Source organism: Carassius gibelio, chromosome B13, assembly GCF_023724105.1.
Source record: "Carassius gibelio isolate Cgi1373 ecotype wild population from Czech Republic chromosome B13, carGib1.2-hapl.c, whole genome shotgun sequence".
NCBI classification, from domain to species: domain Eukaryota; kingdom Metazoa; phylum Chordata; class Actinopteri; order Cypriniformes; family Cyprinidae; genus Carassius; species Carassius gibelio.
Genome location: NC_068408.1, coordinates 27,439,453 through 27,465,369, shown reverse-complemented (window position 1 = coordinate 27,465,369; position 25,917 = coordinate 27,439,453). Strand labels below are relative to the sequence as shown.

The following is a 25,917-nucleotide window of genomic DNA, read 5'->3' as shown; positions in this document are numbered from 1 at the left end:
ATTACAGTAATTCCGATATTCTTCCAATGTTGGGATTGTGTATGACAGCTGAGGGGATAAATATTGTGAGGGTTTTTTTAGTAATGAGCCAGAAGATTAGATAAGAGAACATGCTTTCACATTCTTTGAGTCTAACTTGAGAGGCGAAAGGATGTTGCCTGTTTGTTGCATCGTACAATATTTTATTCATTTTCCGATTCATTCCTTGGACACTTTTTTTTCAGTATGTGTGGTCCTTAAGTCATTGAGGACTTTTGCTTGTAAACTGCATTTCTTGAAACAACTGTTCTGTTTTGGAGAATTTGCAGCTTTCAGTCTGTCTAAAACATTAGTCTATTTAAAATATAATGAAACAGCTTATATGTTAGAACCCACATCTTTTCTTTTGTAAGAGCATTTAGACATCAGAAATACTTTGAATACGTTTAATGCCAAGTTTGATGGAAGTCATGACAATTATCCTCTCCAAAATGTCTTCTTTTTTTTTTTTTTTTAAGTAGATATGTTATTGGAATCAAGAAGTGTCTACTATTGAGTTATTCATGAATTTGAAAGCTGAACATTTGCATGTTGTGGTGTTGGCACTAAAAGTAACCCATGTGCTGTTCTCTATCATTGGCACATTGTGATTTTCCAGAACATCTTTGCGTTTTTCTCTACTATATCAAACACAATGCTTTCTTGGCATAAACTTCGAAATAATCTCCCTTAAATTGGATAATTTCAACCATGTTATTCCCTTTTTTTTTTCTTTGGAACAGTGCAGGACTGTAAATCAAATCTTATCCAATCAAGTAATTTTAGTTCCAGCATTCTAAATATCTAGGGGAAAAATTAACTTGAACACTACAAAATGTAGAGTTTTTGTGCATATACAACATATAGTTATTATCACGTAATTTGTGAGTGGGGGGTTATAAATAGTACATGTGATTTGTGTGCTATATTCCAAGTGTTCTGGAGACATATCATGTTGCTAGCACAGACAAATTTATTTTTTATAAATATAAATTATAGTGAGATGTTATCTTAAGAACTGCTGCAACAAGACTGTGTTGCCTCAAAATCTGCACCAGTCTGATTCTAGAGTGTTCGGTTTGGTTCCTCACACAAAGCTGAACTACTTTTATAGGCCTTTTTGTCATTTTTGGAGTTTAAAGTAGTTTGTGCGAGAAAATTGATTGATTAATTGATTGATTTGATTAATTGATTGATTGATTGATTGAACAATTTGCACAGCAGGATATAAGTCATACAGGTTCAGAACAACATGAGGGTGAGAGAACAATGACTGCTTTTGGGTGAATTAATTTTTTGGTAGCTCTTTAGCAATTTGGTAGGTAGCTCTTGAATGAAAAATCTATGTTCTTTACACCCACAGAGTTACAGAGCTCCCAACATCTGAAATTCTGAGAAGTATACGCCCACATCTTCTTGGATTCATTCTAATCACTGTCAGCAAGTTCTTCAAACCCACCTAAGCTTCACAGGAAGCAAATTAAACACGTCTCCTTATTCAACACCCTCAAAGTAATCAAACCCTCAAGTGAAGAAAATTTGATCTGGGCTTGGTCTAGGTTCTCAACTTCAGCCAGTTCTGTAGGAAACACAATGCAGAATAAGCCCACCTGCTGATAATCACCTGCCAAGCCAGCTCCTAGCTTGACGAATGCTACATCTGGGAATCCCATGCCCATAATTGATGCGTTAACAATTGGAAGACTGGGAGAATCCCACTGTAAGTAATGGGTATCCTCCCACAGGGCTTTTTGTAATTGAAAGGTACAGCTGGACTCCTAATACTTCATATTCTGTTGGCTTTGGAAAACGGCAACAAAAGCACAACCATGAAGCGAGAGCTATGTTTGTTTCCTGAGTGGGAAAAAACTCAGCAGTGAGGTGTCATAGCACGCCTGATGAATTGCAGTGTGGTTATGCAGTTTGGAAAGCTCTAGCCAACTATTATCAAATGAGGAATTTGTGGAAGACACTGGCAAGCATGCTAGAAACACAGAATGTATACCACGTCATTCATAAATAAGAGAAAAGAGAAAGAGAGTTTACTGTGTGGAACAAAAAAAAATTAGTAGTCAAGTGTTTGCGTGAATTGCCTATTTATAAAAATTTTGAGAACCCATTCAAAGTTTGCTGGCCTTGTAATTTAAGGTCATTTCTGCTTAATAATACGAGAAAGACATTTCATATCACTAAAGAAATACATAATACAGTCCCCTTTTTTACGTCTTTGTTTTAGTTGAACCCCTTTGAACTTTGGCTAAATAAATGAGCTCTCTTTGTTTTGGCAGGCTATGTTGGTAGCACTGTAATGGTTTATAATTCCATGCAATAAACGGCAATTAACATGATCACTTCTGCGGTGTGCCTGGGAGATCAGTGTGGTGTGTATAACAGCAACAAGGGATTATGCTGACAGAGAGACGGAGGGACAGAAGCAATAAGAATTTCCATGGAAGGAATTGGTGAAATGTTTTGAGAGGGAACACCGTCTAGCCGTATGAGCGTGTCCGGTCTCGTGCACAGAGAGAAAGCAACGGAACACTACTGGAAGACAAGCCTGAGTCACGTAGTCTGAGAAAAGGCTGTTGTGCAAAGCGAAAAGCCAGTTTTGTTCTAGGAAAATATTTGTCATTCAAGTAGGTTCCAGGGTATTATTGCTTCACAATTATGTCATTACAAATATTAGTGCCAGACAGGATATAAAAAAAACGTTACTTTCACAGCAGTCAAGGGTCATTATTCGGAAGCTTGGGGAGTCATACACTCTACATTTATACATAGATGCCACCTTGTCATGATGCCAAGCACAAAGAAAGTGGCAAGTCCTCGATCTTATAGGATAGTTCTTCTGGGTCCTTCTTAATGTTTTGTGGTCCTTGGCACTATTTGTGCAATCAAGTCTTAGTGTTTCTCCCACTCAGAACCTACAGTATGTCCCACTGCGAATCAGTCACTCTTCTGGAAGGGTTCTTTTGGGGCACAAGAGTTTTGTACTATTTAAATATTTATAATTTGTCTTGTACCTTGGGATGAAATAAAGACTATTATGATGCAGAAGACTGATTCACATGAATGGGGCTTTAAGCGGGAATGAAGCCCCACTCAAAGCGTCCTGTAATCACTCAGCTGCAGCTCCACTTCGTTTGGATTTCCTTGATCAAAAAAAAAAAAAAAACTGTTCTGTGTTGTCCAAGAATATTATTTATTACTTCACTGTAACATCTTTAATGTATTTATTTATTTAAATACAATGACAGTCTGGGCACAAGATATATAAAAACCTATATATATATATATAAGCTTTACGTAAAGAAAAGTCTTGTGGTTTATTGAAACAAACCTTAGCCTGTTAACATGTGTTTTGCACGTGATGGAACAGTACCAGAGTGATGTGCCTGGTTTCTACTCTGCGTCACTCACATACTCTGGTCTCTGTGCATCAATAAATAGTCTGTGTAACACACGTTTTGTGGTGTGATTGAAGTGCTTTCGCTGTGAAAAGACATTTTGGATGCATTAAGATTGGTGAGGCTTATTTAATTTCTAAACCTCATTAAAAACACAAATAAATTCTGGGAGTACATTCATTCTAACATTTACATTTTAGATAAACCTAGATATATTTGGCAGTTCATTTGTAGCGGTACTGTATATTACCTAATTACTACATTAAGGTTAATACAATACCAGGCAAAACTTTGGAATAATTATTTTCTCTCTTATGCTCAGCGAGGCTGTAATTATTTGATGAAAAAAGTAAAACCGTATTATTGTGAAAATGTATATTTGTTTATTTTTTTTTGTTTTTTCTGAGTCATGGCAAATTTCTCAATTCATTACCTCTTTAGTTTTGAAGAACTTCAAATCCAGTAAAGGAACATGTTCTGGAGTAAGAAAAACATAAACCTTATGCTCTCGTCACCAGAACTACAGACGGCAGATTGAGCTTTATGGATTCAGCTCTAAATCTCCCATAATCAAATCACCAAAATGCACATAACCCATTACACAGCAATCACAAGGCAAGATAAAGAGAGAGAGAATTACACTTAGATATACATTTTTCATTTTTATTATAAACAGCATTTATTGCATTTTTATAGATAATTTTTGAAACTACATATACATTTGTTCCTACTGTAGTATATGCCAACTCTGTTTCTATGTTTAAATTACCTTCATTTCTAAACCAGTTCTTGCAGTTTGTTGCAAGTCAGCATTTTGCAATGTTTAATCAGTTTTTCAGACTTTTGATGGACACATTTCAGTTTAATATTTACATTAATTATCATTCATGTCACAATTTCAGTTTCTAATCCTTCTGCCATAATATTATACACACGTCACTGTCTGACGTCCCAGGTGCTTTCACTGGCGTCCTCTAGACCTCGGAGTTGCCCGTTGAGGTGAACGTTGGGGTGTTTGTAGAGTTGCCTGCTGAGGTGCTTGTCGTGGTTGTGCATTAGAAGTAGCATTTAGTAAGGCACAACCAGATGTCAGACAAACCCCAGGAACTCCTCGTAGTCCAGGATGACCCCTCAATCCAGGCTGGCCAACATGGCCTCTCTCACCCATCCGACCTGGTTGCCCATCAAATGCTTGGCCAGGTCGCCCACGCTGACCTAGTTATGATATGTGAAAAATAATGTCAGGTGATGTTTCTATGATAAGAGAGGCTAATTCTGGTTTGTTGTTACGTTACCCTCTGGTCCCTGCTCTCCAATGTGGCCAGGAAGACCATGGCCTTTAGCTCCCTTGTCTCCTGGTTCACCCCTGTCACCTGTGGCAAACACATTACACTAAATTTAAAAACCATTTTAATGTGCAAATGCAAATAGATGTTGGTGGTAGTGATGGAAGATGGGATCATTTTACTGACTGTCTTGTGTGATCTCAATTATCAGAATTAACTAGTCATTTCATTCATTTGAGTGTCATTACATGTTACATTTTCAACAGTAGATTTCCAATCATCAGGAATCAGGAACTCATGATGCAGCCAAAGCTAATTTTTACTTTATTACTACTTTATGTCTTTCTTTTAATTTGTTATGTTATTCATAATAAATTAATCGTACATAAATGACCCATCACTAGTTGGATGAAGTGTTCTTTAGATATTCTGTCACAACAAGGTAATGTCGTTGGTAAGTTTTCTTTAAACACTTTGCTTGATCTATTCCTCAGTTGCACCTGTATACTCATTTGCCTCATTAATGCAGTTTGGCAGAGGAGTCGCACATCTGCTCGTGTTTAATAAAGCTATTTCTCTTCTTCTGCTGACGCTTGCAGACTAACATTGCTTAAGGACACATGTGCTGATTCGTTTTTATTTCTTGACACATCCCATTCCAAATGACAACAGTTCCTTGTGAAGATGAATCCATCAAATGGGCTGCTCAGTTTTCCAGCTGAGAAGTATTTGTTATGCTGATTCACTGTGCATGGACATAGCCAAGAGCAATACAGGCAGATAACCTTTTATAACATTATTGCTTCTCTATATGATTATTTGTGAATTATTACGCTAGCTACATCAGTGCAACTGCATTTATTTGATGAGAACTTTGTGCTCCAACATGGTGGACCACCCTTGTATTGGTATATGTCTAATTAGCTACTGTTTGGACTACAGTGGGAAATTGGTTTACCTGGTGAGCCCTGTCTTCCTTGGTCACCGGGTTCTCCATAGAATCCCTGCTGCCCAATTTCTCCTTTAAGACCATCATTGCCAGGATCACCCTATTATAATGGTGTTTGCAGAAATAGTTGCAAATTTAGTTATTTTTAGCAATCAGTCATTTAGCAGACATTTTTTTTCCACCAAAGAAGCAGTTATAGTCCCCCTGGAGCAGACTTTGGTGAAACATTTGCTTAACAGCTACTGACAAATGTGTATTTTGATGTATGGAAAATAGTAGCTTAGACATTCTGCAAAACATCTTATGCATTCCAAGGAAGAAAGTCATACAGATGTTTTTTTGTTTTTTTTTGCTATGCTGATCCTCAAAAAGCCTCTTTATGTTGTGTACAGTTTTTTTCACAACCCTCAATTTTAACTTTTACATTTTGAATTTGAGGCTCTGTGAACTCTTATCCACCTTTGGGCCTCTTGAGTTAAAATGTTCGAGAAGTCTGAAAAAAAGATCTGCTTGAGAAATATGGAGAGGCTTTCCACTCCAGTGAAGGTGGGATTCTCTCCAAAAACCATTCAACACAGAGCAAGTGCCTCGTCTGTGACTTCCTATTTGTCTTCATGGGGATTTGGAAATTCTGAATGTTTTAATTCCAACCTATACAGCCAAACACTGCTGCTTGCTCTCCTGAGGCCCTCACACTATGTACATATCAGACTTGACCTAGAAGAAAGTTGATGTATGGACCATGTTCTTCCTCAGTTTACTATGGCAACGATAGGTTTAACATGTGCAAACTTTAATGTCTAAAACAAACCATATCTAAATGCCTTTTATTTCTAAGGCCAAGCTAAATTAAGACTGTTCCAAGGTTGTTGGAGGTGGGTAACTTACTGGAGGTCCAGATGGTCCTTTTGGTCCTGGGGGACCTGGAGCGCCCATTGGCACGTCTCCATAGAGCGGACAGACAGCCGCACAAGTCCTTTTCACAGAGTTGGCGAATGTGGACATCTGCTCCAGAACCACCCTCTTGCAGACCTCGATAACATGTTGAGCAGGAAGAGTGGGGCCCTAAGAGAGAGATCATTACCATTGAAACACGGAGCTCAGATCAGAGCACTTCTCGCCCGTGATAGTCTGGAAATGGGTGGCTGTGTAATGAAGGAGAAACAAATACGGCCAACAATATTTCACCAGCCTCATTATGGATTTACAGCCACACTAAATGAAAACCTTACCCTGAGCTGCAGAGAAAGCCACACTAATGAGAAAGCGTTTACTAGCGATCTTGACACCAAAATGGTTACCACATATTTCATGCATGCTACGCCAAGTGCCACAAGGACTGAATCTCGCAGAAGCTTTGAAAGCTTTGTCTGAAGGTGATGCTTGTTGGACGGGGTAATGCAAATGAAAACTCTTAACAAACCATTCATTTAGGTTAACGTAATAAGGGAAGATCTGAATTTCAGGCTAGGTAATTCTGCTATTTTATTTCTGATAATTCGGATTCTGATATTGTAAACATTATACATTTTGATATTGTAATGCATTGCAGTGTTTTGTAATATGACATCACAATGTGGTGGCAATACCCAGCCCAGTTTATGTTTTAGTAACCAATACTATATATCACCAAAAGTTGCATTTTTAATCAGGCTTAAGGCCCGTTCACACCAAGAACGATAACTATAAAGATAACGATATTAGCGTCCACACCAGCGAACGTTATCGTCTGTTTATTCTGAGCTTGTTACAGCAGGATTTTAAGTGATTCCAATGATATGGTTTCTCTTTGACTTCATCGTTATAGATATAGTTGTGGTGTGGACTCTGCTATTCTTTAATATCTAATATATATTTTTAGAACTATATCTTTATCATTATCTTTATAGTTATCGTCCTTGGTGTGAACGGGCCTTTACAGTCTTTTCAGCCCTTACACATTGTAGAGCAATAAGACGAGGCAGTATTTTTTTTAAGCAATAAGGTGACTGGCTCTTTGAACTGAAAGGGATGAAAAATTATTTTCTATATATTGCAAGTCAAGTCTTATGATTTCTCTTATTAAAAGGTCTGTCCCTTTCTTCTCCAAATGAAGGTTAGTTATGTGTTGAGAGTTGGATTTTCAGACTTACTGGTGGGCCTGGTGGGCCCTGAAAGCCCACTGGACCACCGTCTCCCCTCACTCCCTTGGAGCCTACACGGCCTTTTCTACCCAGATCTCCAACAGGGCCTCGCTTTCCTCGACGTCCCTGTTGCCCTGGCACACCGGTGTCTCCTGCCTGGAAAACAAACAAATACAAACACACTCATAAACAAGCAGGTTCACTTTTATACTGTGTACATATTTCTGAATGATATCCCGACAGAACGTCTGGAATGAAATACGACATAGAACTAAAAAAATACGCTGATGTGGCAGTCGGTCGCGTCTTTCCAAAACCAGCTTTGTAAACGTAATCCAACTAGATTTCTGCTGCTGTTGTGGACAGACCAGACCCATCACTGCTAATGCTTAGAAGTTGTCTCCATGGTGTTGATTAAACAGAAATGTGAACAATCTCTGAGATGGTCTTACCCTGCCTTTAGGTCCTTTGACTCCCTTTGCACCCTGTGGAAACAATGTGGCGTTGTGAGAAACTAGAACCATATGATAATGGAAATGTGTCAACAGGAAAATGAAATGCATTTGAGTCAACAACTACCTTCTCCCCTTTGCTTGCCTGGACCCCTGGAATGCCTGTGTCACCCTGGAAGATGCAAAAGCTAGATTTGCAATTGATCCAATAAATGTGATTTGTAGTTCAAAATGAGTTGTCAAGGTGTTGCGAGGGGAAACCCTGATATAATGGTGAGGCTTTTCATCACTTTGTGTTTGTGTGAAAAGAGAGCTGTAAAACTCAGAAGAAAACCATTTGCTGTAATGTGTCCTAATCGGAAAATTGCCCTGGAATTTGACACATTAGCCTGAGATCTAATTCTGTGTAGTCAACAGCTCTACAGATGCTCTACACGACAAACATGATGTTCCAAGTGTTTGCTACAATGTTCCTGCTACCAATGACTCTATTTTTTTTAGAATTCTTTCTGGATGGGTGAACATTTGAATTTTAAACCGAGGGTCCCATTTCTTTTGCTAAAATTAATAGTGGCAGGAACAAAACCGATACTTTCCATTTTCTAACTTTTGTATGCTTTCCATTTTTTAACCATGTATATTACATTACATAACTTTAATGCAACATCAGGCTGTTACCTTGATGGCCAGTTATTCAAATTTCACAAAGTATGTTCTGGTAAATGTGCCACCAGTGCTTATGGCGAAATCCATTTGATGCTGATACAATGTTTAGATAACAGATGACCACCGAGGGAAAAGACGTGTTTCTTTTAACACCACATTGTCCTTCACTATCTGACACTAGTCCCTGTGAATATTAGATTATTTTGAAATATGTCACTGGAAAGTCTTGTCTATAGTGACACATTTAAATGAAGTGTGGAGATCTTCTCAGAAGTTTAGATATCAGTGTAGGGCTAATGCTGGAATGGGATCAGAGCAGCCAGCAGTTTCAGTCTAACACACTTTGTAGTGTGAATGCACTCAGAGCCAAATCACTGTACACGCAGCCAAAAACTGCTGTGCTAACCAGTGAAGGGCAGACATGACTCCAGTGTGAAAACATGTTCTGTGCTTTCAGATGATGGCATGTGGGTCCTGGCTTTTCTCCATTTGCTTTATTGTAAATGGGTGAGTTCCCCCTTCTCAAGATGATATTGCAGCTATTTGTCAAGGTTTAAACAAACCTGATGACACGCTGTATTAGTATACATTTCAAAGTGTTTAAATGGTTGTCCATTACCTCAGAGGGTTTGCTGATCACTGTGAATGCTCATAGCAGTGATTCCATATGTATAGATGCCAAAGGGATTCAGATTTATTTCAGACTGTGGATCCTGGGATATCTGGCTACACTAAGCCAATGGTGAAACACAATCTTATACATCTGCAGTGACCCCTCTATAAGTTTCTGCGTGACAGAACTTTGATGAGCTGATGGAGAAATATGTTAGATTTACAAGACAAGGTTTTTCTAAGAGATGATTTACATCACACCTTGTCCCCAGCCGTGTCTAGCCATTTTATTTGTGTTTTCAGCCTCTTGAAAAATGCCCTTTTAATGAGACAAAATTGGGTTTCATAATTTAGTGGAGATCCTTACCTTGGGACCTGGTCTGCCGGGTATTCCCATGTGCCCCTATGAAGACATGGCATGTTTTAGCATTTTGGATAGTATGAACTTTTATTTCAAAAGATTTGGAATATAGCTCACCGTTCTTCCAGGGGGCCCAATAAATCCTGGTCTTCCTGGCTTTGCAGCAGAGCCCTTGTAACCTTGCGGTCCCTGGAGATGACAGCACTTTATAAATCTACCGGAAGGCAGGGTGTATTTTTATGTCATAAAAGTCCAAAGTAAAATATTAAGGTGGTATTCACAAAAGTCACATATAGCTCAGTGCAGTGGTCATTTCTTCACACGTGCACTTACTGTTAATCCAGGAGGGCCCATTTCCCCGGGAGGCCCTTGTTCACCTTTTTCACCCTGTGTAAAATATTCAAGCATGTTACATAAGAACACACAGAGATATGAGTCATAAAGGACTTTTTTCATCTGATTTCCTTAGAAGAATCTGTTTCCTTAATGATCCGTTTAGAATGTTTTGTGTATTTAACATAAATGTATATACAAACAATAAACAAAGTAAATTCCAGTATAGTACTGTAAGTGAAGAACTGCGGAGTGATTCACTGGAGAGTTTTGTGTTGCTCTGTCTTTTGTTAAATTCAGACTTTTAAAAAAAAATAGCTCTGCTGCTTTACACTAAGTAGCTAAATAGTGGTGTATAGATACAACTTTGTGTTTCAGAGGAAGAATATCAGTCAATAATAGTTAGGTTACCCTTTCACCAACTTGTCCAAGTCTTCCCTCAGGTCCTTGTGGTCCTTGATAAGCCTGCATGTGGTAATACCATGAGATTAAAAGCAAGCTAGTGGCCATGAAACAAAGTTCAGCTGAAAGAGCAATCTGTACCTCAATTCCAGGGTCTCCATCTCGCCCTGGCAAACCTGGATCACCAACTATACCCTGAAATATTCAAAAGAACCAACACTAGACTTTCAACTCATTGGCAAACAAAGTATCTGTCATCATGACTGCTTGACAAGTGACCAACCTTTTCCCCTATTCCACCAACTTTTCCTTTTGGGCCTTGAATTCCCTGTGAAAAGTTAAAAAGATTTCTACTGTATGTGCCATCAATACATTTCCATCATCCATCTGTTTAAAGCAGCATGATTTTGTAACAACTTACTGGCTTTCCCTTTTCTCCAGGTGTTCCTCGTTCACCGGGATCTCCCACAATCCCCTGTCACAGAGCAGAGAAACAATATAAACGTCCAGTCAAATAAAAAAAAAAAGGCTAGCTTTGCTGCTTGTGGTGTCAACGGATTGTATTTGGCAAGATGTCCGCCAAGTTGGGTCCGAACCCTTATGTGATCTTAATTTTTCTCAAACCGCCACATTTTCAAAACTGGCATTTGTAAACAATTTTATTGATGTTCAAATTGTGTTTCTGCAGACAGTTTCATTCCTCTTCAAACCCCAAAGGATCAGGAGTTTCAGACTTGTGGTGTTTCCCATAACTTTTTTGTTCCTTTTACCAGCATGTAATGTTTTAAAAATAATAATAATAACAATCCTAATACTACTCTTTATTTATTCATATATATATATATATATATATATATATATATATATATATATATATATATATATATATATATATATATATATATATAATTATTAATTTTTTTTAGGATAAAATACAACACAATTTTTTTTTCTTTTTTTATAAGATTCACCCACAGAGTCCTTATAACTTTCACGTTGATCTCCATGAATACAGAACCTGCACATGCATAAATGATCCATGCATAAAATTTAAGATCACACCATTGGTATTAAATATCATGCAGTACATTGCTGAATGTCTGCAGCCTTTTTTTTTTTTTTTTTACCTGCCGACCCCCTGGTCCTCGAGATCCTTCAGCTCCTGTTAAGCCTTCATTTCCCTGTTCCAAGAAGGAACGGGAATTGTGAGATTTTCGACTAAACAGCATTAATGTTGTAGAGACAATAACAAACCAGAGTGAGGGAGAAAACATACCTTCACTCCCTGATAGCCCAAAATCCCCTCGTATCCCCGTTCTCCTGCTGCACCCTGGGAGATGTGGTGGGGAGCGAATGAGTCATTCATATCCTCAATAACACAATCCATCTCACATATATTTTATCGAAAGTGTTTTGCAACAGAACTTACAACTTCCCCCTGCTGGCCAGTCTCACCCCTCTCTCCAGGTGACCCTCGCACTCCCTTCGATAAGACGCATAACATAACACTGATATAATGTGCAATGAAAGTGAAAGTCATGACATTTGCCAAGTATGGTAGCCGATACTCAGAATTGGTGCTCTGCATTTAACCTATCCAAGAGCACACACACACAGCAGTGAGAAGTGAACACACACCCAGAGCAGCTATATATCCAGTGCCCTGGGAGCAACTGGGGGTTCAATTAAGCCATGGGTATTGAGGGTGGAGGAGAGTCTTGTTCATTCACTCCGTCCCACCTACAGCTCCTGCCAGCACCGAGAATCGAACCGGCAACCTTCTGGTAACTAGTCCGGCTTTCTAACCTTTAGGCCCCAGCTGACCCCAGATGCGTTGGTTACCTTGATGTTATCAAGCTATGATACAGCACATCATTTTGTTGTGTATTACTTTTAAAATGTGGTTAAAAGGTGTCCAAAGGTGATTTAGTACTACACTAATGCTGATTTTACCTTATGACCTGAAGCTCCTTTTAACCCTTTCAGGCCTTTGGGTCCTCTGTCACCCTATGTGAGAGAAGAAGATTTGTTATTGCAAAACTTTGCAAAGCTACAAGGCCATCAACATGTGGCTCTGCACTTGATGATGTATTACCTCCTGGCCATGTGGTCCTCTCATGCCCTTTTCTCCCTTGATGCCTTCTTCACCCTGTGGAATGTGGGTTAACCATTTAGTGGATCTGTACAACAATGCCAACCAAGGAACTGTACCACGAACCCACTCACCTTAGGCCCAGGTTCTCCTATATGTCCATAATCTCCAGTGTTACCACGTATCCCCTGCAACAAGAAGTTCTGAGATGAATGCTTGCAAGCTTTCTTGTAATTGTAAATAATATGTAACAATGACAGCAGATGTAGACATAATTGGCAAATAATGTTGGCCAAAGACATAAAGAACTTGGTTTACGGTGCTGGAAAAAGGCAGCATGTATTCCACTATATGACAGCCTGGAGCTACAGAACGGCTGGAAATGGTTCCCTCCATGTTGGTATAAAAATGCACTTGACCAAACAAGATCCTTAGTCACACAACTGAACAACTGCCAGTAGCTTCCAGGGTTATAATGAAAAAAAAAAAAAAAACTCAATTTAAAGGGCAAGCAATGGAAGTCTAAACTTCATAAGCCCTTCATAAGTGTTTTCTTACTAATTTTTTTTTTTTATATATATATAAGCAACAATGGATTAACAACATGATTTAATGCCTTAGAACAGTTGTTCTTGCATCATAGAGGTCAATTGTGAAAGTTGGACTGATTGTGTAATAAATGTTCCTTTCCTTCATTTGTAAGCCATTATCAAGGTCCCCGGGTTTTTTTTTTTTTTTTTTTTTTCACTGATCATTTGGAGTGAATTCATGTGGAATTCTCTGGAATTAATTTAAAGGGGTAGTTCACCCGAAAATGAAAATTGTGTCATTAATTACTCATCCTCATGTCGTTCCAAACCCATGAGACCTTGGTTCATCCTTGGAAGACAAAGATATTTTTGATGAAATCGTGGAGCTTTTTGACTCTGCATAGACAGCAAGGGAACTACCATGTTCAAGACCCAGACACTTAGTTAAGGACATTGTTAAAACAGTCCATGGGACATCAGTGGCTCAATCGTAATTTTATGAAGCTACAAAAATACTTTTTTTGTGCGCAGACAATACTAAAATAAGGACAATTTCTCAAGTCGGGATATAAACTAAGGACACCTATAGCTTGACGGCGCTGTATGTTGGCTAAAGCCACCAACACATCAACTAATTTAATAATGTCCTTACTACATATCTGACCCTTGAAAGTGGTAGTTCCCTTGCTTCAGAAAGCTTTGGATTTTATCTTACATGATTGGAATGACATGAGTGTGAGTAATTAATGATATAATTTAACTTTTTATGTGAACTATCCCTTTAAATACAGTGAAATGTGTTAAATGGAGCTGAGACACTATTTCACACTAGATATGTAAGCACATGCAGCACATATTTCACTGCATGGTTAGGAGATACGTCACCAGACGAGATGAGATGAGAAGTTTATTGTGTTTTTGAAAACACACTAGTGACAAAACACTATTTAAAGTAGCAGTTTATGTTAAAAAGTTATCTGTACTGCACAACATGTTATATTGTTAACGCCTTATATGGTTAGATGCAACATCAGTGCATTAGAAGATTATTGCGATTGTAAACAAATGTTCTTGGCAGTGTGAAAGCACAATGGTTGCATACAGGGGTCCGCACGCGATCGTCCTAACAACCCCCCACCCACTCCCAATTACGCATTGCAGCTGCTCTTGTCTTGTTTACACACTTCTCATTGGTCCACACATTCTGTCACTGCTCTTTTGCATAATGTTGAACTTTACTCAACTTTCTCAAATTGCAATTGCTTTGCTCATGTCATGAAATGATTGGCCATTACCAAATGCTGAGTCACTTAACACAATAAGCAAGTAGTACCCTCAGTACATTGAGTTCTATGCTACAGCCAGATTGTGAAATTAGTGGAGTAACCTCTGAGAACAGGGGTATACAAAACACAGTAAAGACTTTTTCAAACTCCTCCTGGAACAGAAGAGACCACACACGGCAGCAGATGTAGAGTGTGTTTGCGTTGGAAACGCACTTGGTCGCCCCCAGCAAGAAGGCAGTAAACACAATGTTGCCACTCCGCAGCATATTCCATCAGCCAGGTCCACTCTTGCAGCGGCCTGACTGTACCGGATTATCAAAAGTGTGGCCATGTATCTGGCTGGGAGATTGTAGGAAAAAAGAAGGATAGAGCATGTGTGTTTTTGGAAAGACATGATAGTTTTTATGACCGATTTACAGAACCATCTTCAATGTTAATACTTTAAAAAGAGCTCTGACGCATGCTGTCGGGCTGACTTTTAAAGATATTATTATAGCACACCACAGAGAACTGGACTCAGATAAAAGAGGTAAATTAGTCATAACTCCAGGGGGAAAGAATCAAGTTTACCGCCCAAGGTCGCTCACGAAACGCAAATGTATACTAGTGATTGGATCCTGATGCGCTGTGCCATGTCCTTTAATTAAGCTGATCGGCAGACATTGTCCTGTATATTTGCAGAGTCTGTTTAGACTCTAATAGCTTTGCTCCCTTTGAGTTTTTCTCAAAGAATCGGAGACTGACGCCACAACTGATTTTTCCATTTATTTATTTATACCACTGCAACTCGAAAGCAAATGGGTGTATGGTAAATATAACGATTCTGGAAGCATTTTAAATAATTTAGTCACGTTACGCATGGTGTCTCTGAACTTTTCTGACAGAGTGCAATAGTAGGGCTCCGGAAGCAAAAATACTATAATTTTTTCCATAGATAATTAGTTTTATGATGGTAATGTGTAAATCTATCAAGAACTACCATTACAGGCCAGAAAGGAGTGATGAGATTAGAGCCTGCCTTGATGAAATATCTATTTAAATTGAAATTAGCCTTCCTTCCTGTGTTACTTATAGTTCAGGTGAGGAAGTCGTGGCCTAATGGTTAGAGAGTCGGACTCCCAATCGAAAGGTTGTGAGTTCAAGTCCCGGGCCGGCAGGAATTGTGGGTGGGGGGAGTGCATGTACAGTTCTCTCTCGACCTTCAATACCATGACCTAGGTGCCCTTGAGCAAAGCATTGAACCCCCAACTGCTCCCTGGGCGCCGCAGCATAAATGGCTGCCCACTGCTCTGGGTCTGTGCACTTCAGATGGGTTAAATGCAGAGCACAAATTCTGAGTATGGGTTACCATACTTGGCAGAATGTCACGTCATAACCAGTTAAGCAATGGTGATTAGATAAGTTTTGTGTTGGTACAGTTGGCATTTGACCCACAATGTGCTAACAATAAATTAAGAAAGTCCATATTCTTTACAACGTGTTTTTGTAGTGATGAGCAAAGTAGCCAATCACAGACATATGTGTTGATTTCTTAAACACCTGTGATTGGACATTGCGTTCACTCGCCTCTAAACTCAATTTTTTCCCTTTACGTTGACTCCTCTCACTGTAACACAATGTAAATAAGATATTAATTTATTATAAAGTAACTTTCTGATGTTGCGATTAACTGAAGTGACACATTTTTAGTGATTTTAAAAGAATGGCTATTTGCGCAAGTTCTAATCCTTTCGGAATATGAATAAAAGTTTTGTTTTTCATGCTGCTAACAGCCATATAGCCTATAGCCTGTACAAAAAGCAAAGTTTCAGGAGTGACAGCCTAAATCCCCCATAAATGCTGGATTTGTTCCGAATGAAAGAATAACATAATTTCTCAAAATAGTAAAAAAAAAAGTAAAAGTAAATGACTAGTAAATATTGGACTTTTTTTGTACATTGCTATCCTTGTTGTGGTAAAAAAAGATAATAGTTTTACCGCACAGCAACAGTTATTTTCTATAATTTCATTTAAAAACACAGTAGGGGAAAGTGGGGTAAGATGAGCCATTTTTTACTTATATGGTCCTTGAGATAAGGGAAAATTATCCAGAAGTATAATAAAAGTATCTAAAGTAATTTCAGAATCATATTTATTTTCTTAAAACTAACTCAAGCAACATAACATATACATATATGACAAACTAATCAGTTGTGTAATATTGTATTAAAATACCAGTTTATACTTCAGAGATTTAACTTTAAAGGGGGGGTGAAATGCTCGTTTTCACTCAATATCCTGTTAATCTTGAGTACCTATAGAGTAGTACTGCATCCTTCATAACTCCAAAAAGTCTTTATTTTTATTATATTTATAAGAGAAAGATAGTCTGTACCGATTTTTCCCGGAAAAACACGAGCGCCTAGAGGCGAGACGTTTGGCTAAAGAATCACGAGCGCCAGTAGGCTTTTGAGTTGAGAGCATGTGGAAGCTGTGACACAGATCCAGAGGCTCAAATTTAACAAGAGCAGCATCAGCAAAGGCGGTATGCTATGTGGTATGTACTGAAACTGTATATATTTGCTTAGCGGTTTTGGAAAATGACTAAGTTCCACTTTATGTCGTCTTTTTTTTTTTTTTTTTAAGCTGTAACGTTACATGTGGAAAGTGCAGTTAGATGACAACATCGCATGTTGTTTACTTGATGTGCTTACACGCTGATAGCTAAGTTAACAACACAGAGATATTTTAAGCAGTTTTACTCACCGCCTGCGGTTCCAACACACAATCGTGACCCTTTTCCGTTGGGACTGCATTATCCTTAAGAAATAAACGACGTGCAATCCGAAATGCAGGGAACAAACAAAAACACTTGCACAACTCCGTTGATGCTCTGTAAAAATAAACTCCATCCACTGGTCCCTTAATGCTGTTTCTCTTTTGGTAATCTGTGCAGGGTTGTCTTGCCCTGGCAACCAAAAACACACTTCTTTTGTGACTTTTCGTGACGCTCTCGCTCTGATCAGGCTGTGCTCAGCCTCTCTCTGCTCTGCTATATGGGAGCGCGCGCTCTTCCGGAAGAAGAGTGCGCACTTAGGACCCATATAAGGAAATTCCGCTCCATCTAACGTCACACAGAGCCATACTCGAAAAAAACTTTCCGAAACTTGTGACAAACCGGAAGAGGTTTTTTTGGAACAAAAATACTCCTTCAAACGTACAACTTAATTTTTGAAACTTTGTCCATGTTTAGCATGGGAATCCAACTCTTTAACAGTGTAAAACACTCAGTATGCATGAAATAGCATTTCACCCCCCCTTTAACTTAGAGCTTTATGGTGGGGTAAGGTAAAATACTGGCTCAATTTACCCCACATCATTTGGCTCATTTTTTGTTAATTTTGTTTCATAGCTGCCGTTTTGGAAAAACCTAGCTTGCTTACCAATTCAGGCTAATATTAAGCTAAATCCTTTGCATGGCATTATATGTTGATAAAACACCTATTATGGATATAAATATTTCTTAGACCTGGATACATTTACTTAATGTAACGGCCATTACATCTGTTATGCTAAAATTTGACTTTGACAAGTAAATGGGTGCCTTCTACTCCTCCCTTGTGTTTCTTCTTTTCACAGTCTGGCAGAAATTATGAGTGGTTCCAAAATATTTGGTCACATGATTTCAAACCACATGGATGTGGTGTGGATTGGATTTGTAAAATTGGGGTTTTGTGCGGTTCAGGCTAAAAACAGCTAAAGGGATTTGAGCCATGCAATGTATGCCAAAAAAAATGCTTGTTTGTTGCCTGTCTGAACAAAGCCAAGAAGCGCTTAGAAACCTTCCCAGAAAACTAGAGACAGTTGAAGCTTTCAAGTTTATGCAAGACATTTAGAATGTAGACATCTCAGATAAGTGTTTATCATAAGGTGTTAAGGTTTGGCTGGTTAGCATGCCACTGTTAACCTTCATCAGATCTTAAAAATATTTTTCTCTATCATCAGCCATTAAATGTAGTCTGATTATATTACATAAGAAATAATAATACAGTAGATGCTTTCCCATGCCTAACTCCTTTTTTGGAGGGTTCTTAAAAGCAAGAAATGGTTCATGGGCATTGTCATGATGTCACGTTAATGTGATTAATTACATGGAATTTACAGCTCATATTAGTGCCTGGAAAACTTCATTGTTCCATGAGCGAAGACGGTAGGTTTCAAATCTAATACTTCAAAGAAGTATTATTCTATTCTTAAAAAAAAAAAAAAATCTAACTACCTTTCTAATCTTTTTGTGTTCTATTTTCTTTTCATGTATCATGCAATTACGGGTGTGTGTGTGTGTGTGTTTGTGTGTGTGTGTGTGTGTGTGTGTGTGTATATATATACTTCAACTTGCTCTATTCTTTTTCTATTCTGTTTCCTTTTTATTTAGTATATCATGTAAAAGCGTGTACTGTATTAAGCTAACTGAGACTTCTTATAGCACTTATATATCATTGCTCTTTTTGTTGTTTTTGATTGTTCCACTGTCCTCATTTGTAAGTCAATTTGCATAAAAGTGTCTGCTAAATGAATAAATGTAAATGTAAGTACCATGGTCTGCAAAGAAGTTCCATTGAGATGAATGCCTATTGTAACATAGCTTTCAGCAGGTATTACAGACCTCCATGGTTCGTCCTTTCAAGAGTGCCCGCAAGTGTAACGCTGTGCACACAAGTGGTTTTATACATTCTTAATTTTTCCAAACACCACATACCTATCATACAAGTACATAAATTATGGGCTTTAGCTAGCGTACAATGGCAACAGCCGATCACTGACTAAATAATAAAGTAATTACTGCTGCTGTCAGTAAATACAAATCTAGCACAGGATGCTCTGCTGAATGAGACAAGCCACAGTGTTTGCCATTTTCTCAAAGCGAGTCCTGACTCTTGTTTCCATCGTGCTGTACTTTGGTTCTGCTCCTACTGCCATTTTCCACAACTTCACTTCCCAGGCAGGATCTATTCCAGGTGAATTCCCTCTCTCCTCCATCTCTTCTTTCAATCCTCTCTGCTTGCTTACACTCCTGACAGTGCATGTTTGTCAATTAATACCCTCTCATTAAACCCAAGTGACCAGCGACTACTGCTTGTTGTTTGCCCAACTCAAACACAGCAGAGTCCCACACTACGGTGAGAGATTTCAGACAGAACTCTTACCCAGTTTCCTTCTCTGCCTGGGTCTCCCGTATTACCTGGCAGGCCTCTGTGACCCTACGGAGGAAGGACACACTTGTAGAGATTGTATAGCAGAGTTGATTGTTTAAGAAGAGAGAACCGAGGTTTTGGCCACCTTGGGTCCTGGGCGTCCCTGGACACCCGGCTGTCCCTGTACGCATTTACAGGTGGCTCTTCCTCTTCCAGCAGTTAAGCCAATCTCAGCATATCCTCCGCACTGTTGAGGAACATCAGCTGATCAGATGAAAGCTCATGCAGAAGAGGGCAAGAGCCCACACACGGGACAGCTGACTCACCACACTGGAGAGCTCACAGCAGCCTTCAGAGTATGCCTGATCCGCATCGCAGGAGACCTCCATCTTTTGCAGATCCACCTGCACAAGCACGTATAGCTTATCAATGTTCTTTCACTTGGGATACATTTACAAAATAAATATTTTTCGAGTGTTATTAGTATACTTCTCCACTAATAACAAGCAAATATAAATTGATTATAAGTATATAATTCAGAATGCTTTGCTGTTGACTTGAATTTACACTACTATAAAGAAAACTCAAAGAAAAACTCAAAATTCCACAGTGTGGATAAACTGTAAGTACAGCATACATTATAAATGAACTTGTATTGCTGCAATAGCAAATAAGAACTTAGATGTTTACTAGTTGTGTACTCAAAGTTTACTACTGTTATGCTTAAATGCATGTGTTTGTAAACTACAAATCTGGGCTGCATTCCAGTTCATTTTTAGAAACGCACTCATGAACTTTCCTGACCACTTACCCTCAGGGGAATCCCCCACACCATTTTAAAGTGCATTCCACTTTGTCAAGTGGATGGGGGAAATTTACATTGACATACCCTCGACCCCTCGATTTTGACTGAGGGAGCAAGTCTGATTCATATGCTTCATATGCACACTTCAGGCCACTCTGTAGAGCGCAATGCAACACATCTATGACGTCATCATATATCACGTTTAATTCATCCCCACCCCAGACAACTCTATAAAATACAGGTGCTGGTCATAAAATTAGAATATCATCAAAAAGTTGATTTCACTAATTCCATTCAAAAAGTTAAACTTGTATATTATATTCATTCATTACACACAGACTATATATTTCAAATGTTTATTTATTTTAATTTTGATTATTATAACTGACAACTAAGGAAAATCCCAAATTCAGTATCTCAGAAAATTTGAACACACTGTGTGCATGTCCCAAGTCCTGTTGGAAAATGAAATCTGCTTCTCCATAAAGTTGGTCAGCATTAGGAAGCATGAAGTGCTCTAAAACTTCCTGGTATACGGCTGTGTTGACCTTTGACCTCAGAAAACACAGTGGACCAACACCAGCAGACGACATGGCACCGCAAACCATCACTGACTGTGGAAACTTCACACTGGACCTCAAGCAACGTGGATTGTGTGCCTCTTCTCTCTTCCTCCAGACTCTGGGACCCTAATATCCAAAGGAAATTCAAAATTTACTTTTATCAGAGAACATAACTTTGAACTACTCAGCAGCAGTCCAGTCCTTTTTGAAGCGAGACAATTCTGACGCTGTCTGTTGTTCAAGAGTGGCTTGACTCAAGGAATGCAACAGCTGAAACCAATGTCTTGCATACGTCTGTGTTTAGTGGTTCTTGAAGCACTGACTCCAATTGCAGTCCACTCTTTGTGAATCTCCCCCACATTTGTGAATGGGTTTTGTTTCACAATCCTTTCCAGGGTGCGGTTGTCCCTATTGCTTGTACACTTTTTCTACCACATCTTTTCCTTCCCTTCACCTCTTTATTAATGTGCTTGGACACAGAGTTCTGTGCACAGCCAGCCTTTTTTGCAATGACCTTTTGTGTCTTGCCCTCCTTGTGCAAGGTGTCAATGGTCGTCTTTTGGACAACTGTCAATCCAGCAGTCTTCCCGATGATTGTGTAGCCTACGGAACTAGACTGAGAGATCATTTAAACGCTTTGCAGGTGTTTTGATTTAATTAGCTGATTAGGCGTCAGGTGTCTTCAATATTGAACCTTTTCACAATATTCAAATTTTCTGAGATACTGAATTTGGGATTTTCCTTAGTTGTCAGTTATAAACATCAAAATTAAAAGAAATAAACATTTAAAATATATTAGTCTGTGTGTAATGAATGAATATAATATACAAGTTTCACTTTTTGAATGTAATTAGTGAAATCGGCACCTGTATAAATGATTTTTTTTGTTTGTTTGTTTGTTTTTTTTTTTTTTTCATTTTTAACAGCCCAAGCATACCTATATACCTATAGAATCCTGTGCCAATTTGTAAGGAGAAAATGCAAACAATATACCAACTCCATAGCAGATTGTTAGTGGACAAGGGTTTAGGACGTTCCAATTCAACCCATTTCAAGGGTTCTGCCTGTAATCAATGACATGTATCCGAGTAAATGAGACAGAAGATAGTTAGCTAGTGAAGGGCATAAAGTAAACTGGAAGACAGCCTTAGTCTCAAAACATTTTAAAACTTAAAAACTCAAGTTTACCTAATAAAATTGTCTCAATTTAATGAAGAAGCAGGTCGACCATAATGGCAACTCTAAGATCTTCCATTTTCTCTGAAAGCCCTCTTTTTTCTACTCTACATATTCAAACTTAGCATGTTGCAATAGATTATAAGATCAATAATTAATCATGGATTAAATAAAAATTTAGTTTTTTCCTTTTTCTGCAAAATATCACCTTTTGCATTCCACATAATTCATTGTTTTAATGGTGACCATTTCTACTCAGCCAGATAATTCCTTGTAAAACAGTACTTAAGCCTGTCGCTGGTACTCACCGAAATCGAGCGGTCCCCTACAGCCCTCTTGACGATGGAGGTAAAACCTTGCCGGATCACGGGCCGTGGCTCATCCAGAGGCTCCACGCTGATCTCCTCACAGTCCACCAGCAGCTTCACCTGCTCTCCTTTTACACTCAATGCAAGCTTGTGCCACTCACCGTCAAAGAGTTTTTCCACCCTCTGAAAGGTCCGCAGCATCTGTGTACCTTGTGGGCTGGTGTAGAAGAAGTCCAGGGTTTTGGTGTTGCCCTGAAAACGTAGGCCCACCTGGTCCCGGCCTTCAGGATCACTGACTTGCCACAGATTCCAGGATGTTTTAGCAGTGTCCTTGGGCACTTTGAAGGTGGCAATGACAGAGTAGTCAGACGGCAGACCATCCGGGTAGATGATGCTGGATGGAGAGATGGGTAAGTGCATATGCGCAGTTCACAGGGAAAGGAGAAATGAATATTTCAGTGCATACAAAGCCAAAGAAAAATCAACCACTGAACACCACAAAGTCGCTCATGAAGACCTGCCTCTGCTGAAAGAGACCCTTAAAACTCCCCACCACCAATGCAGAAACTAATGTAGGCCTAGAACTCAGCCAGTTCAAATTTGTGAAAATATAACAGTATCACAACAATAATAATAGATTTAGTGGTCACCATAGTACTTTGAAATATGGAACACCATAATTAAAAACTTGCTAATAGCTTGATAACTATGGTCTTTTGCAGTGACCTTTTGTGAAGTTTTGCATTAATCTAAACCAAATGTTCTCCAATTGATTCCAATTCAGTTTTCTGCTCCTGTTGGTTTTTAAAGAGAACCAGTTTGTTGAAATTAGCAGTTAATGTTTCCAAGAATAATGGTCATTTACGCACAGTGTGGTTCCACTGCGCGCTCGTTTTCTATTTTGATGTTGTTGATCACATTTTGCATTGACATATGGTGGTTGTTTTACAGTCATGTACTTCTCATGATTATTTGGTCAAGTAGGGGATGTTAGTGGGAGGTATTGTTGGCCCACACACAGGAAAGGAAAGACCCAGCACATGCCATAACCACAGCTGACACACAGGAACAGCTGCTGACGCTTGAGAAAGATCTGAGAATATAATGCCAACATTTCAGGACAATGACTGTGCTGTTTAGGAACAGACAACTCTGTGTATGCATGCTGTATAACGTGAGCATATATCTGATAAAACTCGAATCAAACATCAGATCATAGTAGTGGAAGATTCTGGGAAGCAGGAGCAGGAAATGAAAGATATTGTTTGGAGACGAGCATGATTACACTCAGTGGAAAAGCAGAAAGAGTGGAAAAGTATTATGTCAGAAGGACGATATAAATACCTTGTGCTCTTCTTGAGGTGGAGGGATGGGTTAACCCGGTACGCCACCGCGTCAGGTTCAGACCCGTTGACCCTTCTCACCCCTCTAGACTCGGACAAGCCAAACTCTTCCAACAGGTCATATGCTAAAAATAAAAGCAAATGGGACACTCAAAAAAAGGGGAATTTCAAGATCGATTTCACTGTGTAATATTCCCAAATGAATTTTAAAAGATTAAATGCAACTGAGGCCAAGTTTTTCAATTATCTACAATAGTCTGACACAGTTTATGGATTTACTTAAGCTACAAAACTTTGATGGTGATTGACAGTCTAAATGAAAAAGAAAAAAAAGAAAGAAACTCCAATGAACTGACTGAAGTCTAAGTCATGATTTATTCTCTAGTGATATGGGAGAAAAAAAGAATCCTAAAGAATGGAAAGTTTGGGATATTTAAATGGAATCTGGATTTGGAATTAAGCTGACAGATCAGTTTCCACAAAAAAAAAAAAAAAAAAAGGAGTGACAGAGACAGTTCAATCATCATCAAGTAGCCCTACTGCACGGATGATGATATATACCAGCCAGGAATGACTTAAACTGGTCCGTGCTTCCCTCTACTGGTCAACAAGTGGAGCAATTATTCTCACTGTAGCTCACCTGATACCTTGCTGTCAGTAGTTGCTTTCAGAATAATCTGAGATTCTCTTCAAATTTGTGGTAAAATTATTTTACGTTGAAACACATATCCTGACATGGTACTGGATTTTGCAGATTCTTACTTGCTAATTCCTGACATCTTACAAGGCCAGAGACAGCCAGCAGGACTGTGATGACCAGCATTTTGTTCAGAGCTGGAGCTTTTGAAATGAAGATGGTTAGAATTTAAATGTGCCTGCAGAGGGAGAAAGATTGCACATATAATAGCAGAAACAAATTTATAGCACTGAAATGCAGACCCTGTATAATTGGAATACAAAATGAAATATTACACAAATGCTCACTGAAAATACAAATTTCATCAAACAATGGAAAAATGTTCATGGAAAACAACATTATTTAGCACTAGAAAAATTCTGCTATTAATATAAATGTGATATTAACTTACTTTTCAAATGCATTTAAAATGAGGAGATTACTGCTAGGAGATAACACTGGCAACATTTTTGGCAAAACTCTCTTTTGTACATAATTCAATGCATTTTTGATAAAACACATGATTATTTCTTTGTAAGCACTCTTTTAAAGTGAATATTTCAGTGGAAAACCTAGGACAATCAGTATTAAGAAAAAAAATACTGATATATGCACTAATTAAAATGCATTAAAACAGTACAGTACATTTGAGTTCAACTTTACAATACAAACCAAGAAAAGTTTACATACATGACAAATGCTGAATAAAAATGGTTTAACGCTGAGTGTGATATGCAATCTTCAGAAGTTCACGTTTTAATTGAACTAAACAGCAGTTGCTTTTACATTTATATCTTCTATAATCATTTGTCATTTACTTACATATCCTTCCGAAGCAAGTTCACTGCAGGTTGCTCCTTGGCTGTTCCCGCAGTGATCATAAAGACTATTTTAAAGAAGCATATCTGGTCCCAACAATGACTTCAGCCTAAACCTGCTTAGAAGAAAACCTGATCCATGAGCTCCACTCCACCCTCGGGCCCAAAAGGCCTTCATCCCTCTAGCACATTATCCTATGCAAACACTGACCTCCGCATTCTTCACACCATCATTCTGCAGTCAGATGTTGCTGTTTGGGGCACAATTTTAGCCATGTTGGTGTGTTTATGCTCATTTCAGGTGGGCAGTGATGTTTAGGCACCTGTATCATAAATGTTAAATGCAGATTTGTGCATATACTATGGCTGCTGCCATAAAAATGACAACTCGATTTTTAAAAAGACGACAGTAGACCCCACACCCTCCACCACCACCAAAAAAAGCCCCAATTTGGTCTAAAAGCACTAATTTGAGCACTAAATGCTACCCATACTGCGTGCTGAATTTTCAGATAGGAAAGGCATTAAAAACAAGAA

At 38.7% G+C, this 25,917-nt stretch overlaps 1 protein-coding gene across 1 annotated transcript; it reads right to left on the bottom strand.

Moving 5' to 3' along the window:
* Positions 1–3,809: 3,809 nt before the first annotated feature.
* Positions 3,810–25,522, bottom strand: zmp:0000000760 (collagen alpha-1(XXII) chain). Its single transcript, XM_052571696.1, has 27 exons — positions 25,385–25,522; positions 24,649–24,761; positions 23,888–24,011; positions 22,544–22,937; positions 20,018–20,095; positions 19,837–19,938; positions 19,704–19,757; positions 12,836–12,889; positions 12,705–12,758; positions 12,563–12,616; positions 12,039–12,092; positions 11,886–11,939; positions 11,737–11,790; positions 11,031–11,084; positions 10,893–10,937; positions 10,751–10,804; positions 10,619–10,672; positions 10,208–10,261; positions 9,992–10,063; positions 9,881–9,916; positions 8,363–8,407; positions 8,236–8,268; positions 7,793–7,939; positions 6,549–6,725; positions 5,670–5,760; positions 4,721–4,798; positions 3,810–4,640 (listed from the first exon to the last, which is right to left on the bottom strand). Exons 2-27 carry the CDS (start codon positions 24,707–24,709, stop codon positions 4,387–4,389), a joined length of 2,331 nt encoding a protein of 776 aa, XP_052427656.1. The 5' UTR covers positions 24,710–24,761; positions 25,385–25,522; the 3' UTR covers positions 3,810–4,386.
* Positions 25,523–25,917: the final 395 nt, after the last annotated feature.

Excerpts from the sequence above, each read along its gene's own strand:
- zmp:0000000760 (XM_052571696.1), bottom strand. The coding sequence starts at position 24,709 with ATGCTGGTCATCACAGTCCTGCTGGCTGTCTCTGGCCTTGTAAGATGT. Across the intron at positions 19,758-19,836 it reads AGGGACGCCCAGGACCCAAG|GGTCACAGAGGCCTGCCAGG; the intron begins GTGGCCAAAACC and ends CTTCCTCCGTAG. Across the intron at positions 10,938-11,030 it reads CTGGAGAAAAGGGAAAGCCA|GGAATTCAAGGCCCAAAAGG; the intron begins GTAAGTTGTTAC and ends AACTTTTCACAG.